This window comes from Penaeus chinensis, chromosome 32 (assembly GCF_019202785.1).
Source record: "Penaeus chinensis breed Huanghai No. 1 chromosome 32, ASM1920278v2, whole genome shotgun sequence".
NCBI classification, from domain to species: Eukaryota; Metazoa; Arthropoda; class Malacostraca; order Decapoda; family Penaeidae; genus Penaeus; species Penaeus chinensis.
This window is the reverse complement of record NC_061850.1, coordinates 1,148,572-1,156,071: the sequence shown is the minus strand read 5'-3', so window position 1 is coordinate 1,156,071 and position 7,500 is coordinate 1,148,572. Positions and strand designations below refer to the sequence as shown.

Sequence of the window (7,500 nt, the reverse complement as noted above, 5' to 3'; positions counted from 1 at the left end):
CTAGTATGATTTGATAGAGTCATGCTTCGTGATATTCAAACCGTCTCTCATTTGCCGCCGAGAATATCCTCAGCTACGATATTTTCAGCTGATTTTGAAATGGTGTCGTTTACTTACTTCTGGCTCTTCCTACAAAGTGGACAGTTTTCTATTCGGTCTTTTCACTAAAATAAACGTGAAACTGGAGTGGAATGATCTCTCAAGTCATAGCCTTTCTTTTACGCCTTGCAATGGAACACTACGCACGTGACAGGGCGATGGATAATTACAAGATATATTAATTACAAGGTAATGCTGCTACTACTAATAATAATAATTATAAGGTGAATGACTGGAGTGAAGTTGTTATTTGTGTTTTCCATTATCACACGGGTCAAAAGAGTTCTCTCTCCTTTTGTCTCTCTGTCCCTACACACACACAGACACACACACACACACACACACACACACACACACACACACACACACACACACACACACACACACACACACACACACACACACACACACACACACACAGTTATTATGAGATAAAAAATTAATCTCTAATTTCCTCAGCTCAAGGAAAGAAGGAACACAAGGCAGAAGGGCAAGATGCGCGCCCTGACCGCGCTCGTCGTCGGCCTCCTCGTGTCAGCCGCGACAGGTGAGCGAAGTAGATACAGTTTCATATCTGATGCGCTGTATGTATGTATGTGGAATCCTTTTCTCACTTACCAATACTCAGAGTTGCCATGTGAACTGTACACTCAATTTATCTAATAACAATATTTATATAATGATAATATAATAATAATAATAATAATAAAACTGTATTTAGAGCAGATGATCGTCATTTTTTTCTAGACTTGATCACCTTAATGAGATCTTTCAGAGGAAGTGGACAGACAGCCTTTCATAGTGTGTGACACAGAAAAGGAAAAAAACAAACACTTTTTTTTACTTTGACTTGTAAACCTTTTTTTTCCTGTTCTTCGTTAAATGGGGGAGAGCTGTTGGTGCAAGATTAGAATAGTTATCCCTCAAATTACAGTAGTTTTTAGTTACTGGTCACATGGGACCATTTCTTATCTCCCCCCCCCCCCCCCCCCCCCCCGACCTGAGCTACACAGAAACTAAAAGATGCTTCACTTTTTATATCGTTTTAGATCATTATGATTTTTTTTTCTCGAAAACGCGAAATGAAAAACAAAAAAAAAAAAAAAAAAACACGTGTGTAGACAGGCAGTTTCGTAAATAAACATAGTAATTGGATGAATAACAAAATCTAGTGTGATAGCACACGTAAACATATCTCGACAATTATCTGGTGCAAATCACGCCAAGCTATTCAGTCGCCTTTAATAGGATTCGCGACTTTATAAACCAACGTATTTACGTGTGAAGTTGAAAGTCGTTACCAAGGGATTCGAAATGTTATAATTAGTTAGTCCATATTGTGAGGTTTTGCTGATGATGTTAGAAGTTCAGTTGACAATAATGATAATATTAACACTAACAGTGAGAGTGATACTGATGATAACAACAGCAACAACAACATTATTGATAATGATAATGATAATAATAATAATAGTAATAATAATAATAATAATAATAATAATAATAATAATAATAATAATAAAAATAATTATAACAACAACAACAATAATAGTGATAATAATGATAATGATAATGATCATGATAGAGATAATGATAATGACAAAAATGATATTGATAAAAATTATAATGATATTGATAATAATAATAAGGGTAATTATGCTTAAAAATAATGATAAGAATGACGATAATAATGATACTACCACCACTAGGTATTATGAAAGAGAGATAGGAAAAAAGACAAGTAACGAATGACTGGCTTCTTGCGCGCGCGCGTGAGTGTGATCACATCCTTTCAGTCACGAGACGAGGGGGGGGGGGGGGGGGCGTTAATTAACAGGCCATGAATTGCCTTTGGTGTAATAAATGAAACTGCAAGAAAAGGAAGGCAAATTTATTTGAATTAACTAAAGGATAGAACGAAAGTTGTTTAAACAGAGCAACACAGTTTGCGAAAAGAAAACGAAAACAAAATCTAAACTTGCAATTAAAGCAAAACTGAAAAGATAAAAGAAAGAAAGAAAGAAAGAAAAACAAACTGACAGAAAAAGAATCTTACGTAAGGAGAAACAAATTTATTATTCCAAAACGAAGCACTTAAAAAATAATTAAAAAGAAAGAATTTTCAGAAATCTTACAAGAATTGCAATAGTGCAAGAGCTAGAAAATATATTGCAATGTGAATACATTTCATAATCAGTGTTCACAAAAGGCACAAGATAAATATACGACTTTTAATATATATATTTTAAGGGGTAACATAATTTCTTTCACATTAAAAAAATGAACTCAAAATTGTCTTTTCACTTGTAATGTTTAAAAGGTATGAATAAGGTATGAAAAGGTATGAGTGAGTGTCTTCACAGTACAAGAGATGTATTTGGCCGGTTTCGATTTATCTTTGCAGGGAAATTTCGGTCAAATCATTTTCTTGAATAGTTACAATACAAGAGAAGTATTTGACTGGGTTCGATTATGTCTTGGTCAGAAATCCCGGCCAATACATCTCCTGTATTGTGAAAATAGCCATTCTCATTCATACCTTTAATGCATTTGTCAACATGAATACCGTTCAGTGTTGAACGATATTTAAAATAATTTAAAAGTAATAAATAATAAAATTTTAAAAATAATAAAATAAAAATAATAATATTTAAAAATAATAATAATAATAAAAAATAGCCCGTAAAAAAATAGTGATGGGAATATAAAAATGATGGGAAAAATGATAGTGATAATGATAATGATAATGAAAAACATAATAAAAATTAATGATAATGATATTATACTACTCTAATGGGAAAATAAAGGTAAATAAAATAATTATAATAATAAAATAATAGTAATAATGTAATGATATATATAATATAATACTTTAAAAATATATTCGTAATAAATAATTTTTAATTTTTAATAGTATTATAATATAATCTAATAAGTAGTAAAAAATTATAATAATGATAGTAAAAATAATAATAATAGAAAAACAAAAAAAACACGACACTGAACGACCTCCCCCCCCGGCCCCCAGACCCCCCCCCTTTTTTTTTTTTCCCCCCCCCCCCCCCCCCCCCCCCCCCCCCCCCCAAACCCCGGGGGGGGGGGGGGGGGGGGGCCCCCCCCCCCCCCCCCCCCCCCCCCCCCCCCCCCCCCCCCCCCCCCCCCCCCGGGACGCACTGAACCAGCTGTCGCCGAGCGCCTCCAGCGAAGCCAGGCCGGGTGCCGGAAAGGGCCTCTCCAACCGGGTGCTTCCGCCGCGCCGAGGCCTTTTGCCCGGTTTAGGTGGGTCCCTCCCATCGGTCCTCCGCTCAAGGACACGTTCGTGGTAAGTGGAATCTGGACTCGAGGGCAGAGGATTGTTTTGCGGATGATGATTTTGACTTTATTTTTTTTTACGTTGATTTTTCTTTTCTGAAATTGAATTTGATTGTTTTTTTGTAATCAAGGAATACTCTCACCAGGAATTTTTACAAAAAAAAAACAAACTGATCTGTTAAGTAAGATTTTCACGTAAATTTGTGATTCTCCTGAAATCTGTTACAATATATCCCTTCACCTGATAACTTAACTTAAAAACAGCCTTTCATCTGAAATTGGATTTTTATGACTTATAAAAAGGAAAACAAAAAACAGCAACACATTTAAATTATTTACCAACTTGATTATATAAAGGAAAACCTTTACCCAGTATATTTATTGCACACGCTTGATTCCTTGCCATTACTAATATATATATATATATATATATATATATATATATATATAATCTAATTGTTTGTTGATGCAACATTGACATACATCCACACGTAGAAAAAGTATGAATGAGAATGAATATCTTCACAGTATTTGACAGATACATCTCTTGTATTGTGAAGATATTCATTCTCATTCATACATCCACACATATGAAAAACGGAGCTGCATGTGAAATCGCCCGAAAGGGGACTTGAACCCTGAACCCTTGAGTTTGAAGCCTCTTGTTCCACCGATTGAACTATCCGAGCCTCCTTCCATAAAGTGTTCGTTCGTCTATTTCCGTTTTATTACCGATCTATTATCTATTATTTTGGTCTGTTAGAATCGTGCGAGGCCCGACATAAGGAATATTCATAAGTTAGAATATTCATAGATACGGACATGCGTGTACACAGAAATAAATGTATATCTATCTATTTATCGGATAGGTATGCATTTATCTATCCATCTATCCGGTTGATTTACATGTCAAGGCTGATATATTTGCATGTGTTTTCAGTGTATATGTTATTATAGATGTTATTAATTATTACAACTTAAGTTTCGTTCCTCTTTTATTTACTGATTATTGATTATATGAGTCTATTATATATACGCTTTCAGTTATTATAACATGCATAATTAAATATTAATATATTTAAATTTTATATGTATTTTAATTATTATATATTTATGTATTTATAATATAATTTAATATGTTTATTATCACTTTAAATTTTCATAACTTTTGTTCGGTTTATTTAAAAAAATGTATCTATTTATTCATGTGTTGTTTTCTTTCGTGTTTCTATCTGTGATGTTTTTTTCTGCTATAAAGTGATTTGGGCGGACGACCTCAGGCGGAGGCCTTTGGGAGGGAAGTTAGAAAGAACACGTTTTTGTATTTCTTTTGAGAGAGAGAGAGAGAGAGAGAGAGAGGAAAGAGAGAGAGAAGAGAGAGAGAGGAGAGTGAGAGAGAGAGAGAGAAAGAGAGAGAGAAAGGAGAGAGAAAAGAGGGGAGAAGAGAGAGGAAAAGAAAGAAGAGAGAGAGAGAGAGAGGGAGAGAGAGAAAGAGAGGAAGGGAAAGAAGAAGAGGGAAAGAGAGAAGAGAGAGAGAGAGAGAGGAGAAGAGGAGGAGAGAGAGAGAGAGAGAGAGAGAAAGAGAAAGAAGAGAGAGAGAAAAGAGAGAGAGAAAGAGGAGAGAGAGAGGGAGAAGAGGAGAGAGAGAGAGAGGAAAGGAGAGGAGGGGAGAGAGAGAGGAGGAGAGAGAGAAAAAGATGAGAAGGAGAGGAGGAAGAAGAAGAGAGAAGAAAGAGAGAGAAAAGAGAGGGGAGAAAAAGAGAGAGAGAAGAAAAAGAGAGGAGAGAAAGAAAGAAAGAGAAGAGAGAGAAAGAAAGAGAGAGAGAGAAGAGAGAGAGAGCGAGGGGAGGTGCAGGGGTGGGTGGGGAGGGGGTGTTGGGGGGTTTTCCACTGTGTGTTTATAAGAGGAAAGTGAAGGTGCAGGTTCTCTGAAAAAAATGCAAACAAGGACCCAAAAGCCACATACCAAGCAAGCCGGTCCCGCCCCGCATAAGCACCCCCCAGCCCCCCCACCCCCAGCCTTTTTTTTCCATTCGTCCGCCGGGCCGTTGTTAGGGCTGAAACGTCGACTTGGAGCAAAACTTAATTTGTCCTCGCGCCATCCATGCGGGCGAGTCTGCAAAGAGAAAAATAAAACTTTTTTATTTTCATTTCTCTCTCTGCTTTTTGTGGGGGATGGTTTTTGCTATTATTACTCTTTTTTTTGCTAATCTTCTTAATGCTTTTGTAGAGGTGTTTGTTTATTTATATGTTTATTTTTGTTTACTACTGGCTTTTGGCGGGAGATTATTTTTTTGAGCTTTTAAATCTATAACGGTTTTCTAGCGGCGTTTTTTTTGTGTGATATTGATGTGTTTTGAAAAATGGAGATTACGGTTCTGTTGTATTCTCTCGTTAAAGTAGAGCAGACAATGAGTTATTTAAATATATTTTGAGTTTTATTTTTTTGCTTGCTATTTCTCGTAGGCGGTTTAAATTTAAATCACTGGAAGCTATATTTTTACCTGCACATTGCGGAGAGTGAAAGGGATTTCATTCATTATGAATTTTAAGGTTAAACATGGGCTCTTAGCACAGGAATCGGGAAAATAAATACATTAAGAAAAATTAGACGGGAAGGGGAGGGGGGGGGGTGGGGGAGGGGGTTAGGAGCAAGTTATCTGGGAATTTCATTCTGGCCACACACTGAAAAACCCCCCCTCTCTCTCTCTCTTTTATTTTCTTTCTCTCTCTCTCTCTCTCTCTCTCCCTTTCTTTTCTTTCTCTTTCTCTCTCTCTCGTTTACTCTTTCTCTCTCTCTTTTTTACTCTCTTCATCCCTCTCTCTCTCTCTTTTCTCTTTCTCTTTTCTCTCTTCTCTTTTTATCTTCTCTCTCTCTCTTCTCTCTCTTCTCTCTCTTCTCTCTATCTCTCTCTCTCTCTCTCTCTCTCTCTCTCTCTCTCTCTCTTTCTCTCTCTCTCTCTCTCTCTCTCTTTTTTTTATTTTTTTCTTTTATTTATGATTTTTTTTTTTTTTATCTTATGGTTAATACAAGGTTATAGACAGGGGGGGTTGTTTAACCCCCCGGTGTTTTTATTTTAAGCCTAAGACTTCTTATTAATGAAAGTTTATCGAGAAGCTTAAACCTGATGGGAAAGGGTTTTCGTGTCTTTGTTATGAGCTGAAACACCAATTATTAATCAGGATCGTGGACACCTTCATCTGTGAACAGCAGTCTTGAAGGTTTGCAGGCTGGGGAGGTTTGCGGAGAGAAATTTGCTAAACCCAAATCGTGTTCCGGGAAACCTGGAATATTTGGTTGAAAGAGCGTTTGTGAATTTAAAAGTCCTGGAGAAGGATATTGCAGCTCTTGCTGGGGGTTGTAGAATGTCGTGTGCCATGCTTTGAAGCCGAGAGAGGGGCTCGATTTGGACACTGTCTAGTAGTCCCAGGTATTATGGGGGGGGGCAGCAGGACCACACCAGAGGGCAATAATCCATAACGGGAGCGAACCTGGGCCCCCAGTGTTAGAGCGTGCAGCAGCCTTTTGCGCAATGAGGGGCGCGATGCGACGGATGCATGCCAGTTCCCTCGCCGCTTTCTTCGCCTTCCTCCTGACGTTTTTGTCTGTGAAGGTGAGGTGGCTGTCCGATCTGTACCCCTAGGATGCTGATGTCGCTGTCGTAGGCGAGGTGTGGCCGTCCATCATCAGGGCCGGAGTGTGTGCGAGGGGGATCCTGTCGTCGCGTTTATCAGCATGGCCTGGGTCTCTTTTCAGGGGGGGGTAGAAAGTGGACTTGCCATTTCTTGCTCCATGCAAGTGATGAAATGCCGTGTTGATGTTGTTGATGTGGTGCACAGAGGTCCTTTCGAATTTAAGTGGTTACAGGTGAAGGACAGAGTTCAGTCATCTGCAAAGGCATGGGCGTTTGGTATGAGCTGCAGAATATCATTGAAGTAGACATTCCATAGCAAAGGCCCGATGACACTGCCTTGTGGGACGCTTGCCCCGACCGGGAATTTAGAAGATGTATGGCCGTTTACCACTACCTGCATTGTTCTTCCATGCAGGTAGTCTTCAAGCAACATCAGCAGGGCTCCTGCTATGCC

General features: G+C 38.1%; 1 protein-coding gene across 1 annotated transcript in view; it reads left to right on the top strand.

The window, feature by feature from the left end:
* Positions 1–2,571: 2,571 nt before the first annotated feature.
* LOC125042323 (alpha-N-acetylglucosaminidase-like) overlaps positions 2,572–7,500 on the top strand; it is a gene marked incomplete in the record, with an annotated part of 69,986 nt that continues 65,057 nt past the window's right edge. The window contains 2 exon segments of the mRNA XM_047637860.1: positions 2,572–2,607; positions 3,302–3,421. Coding sequence (XP_047493816.1) covers positions 2,572–2,607; positions 3,302–3,421 — 156 coding nt within the window.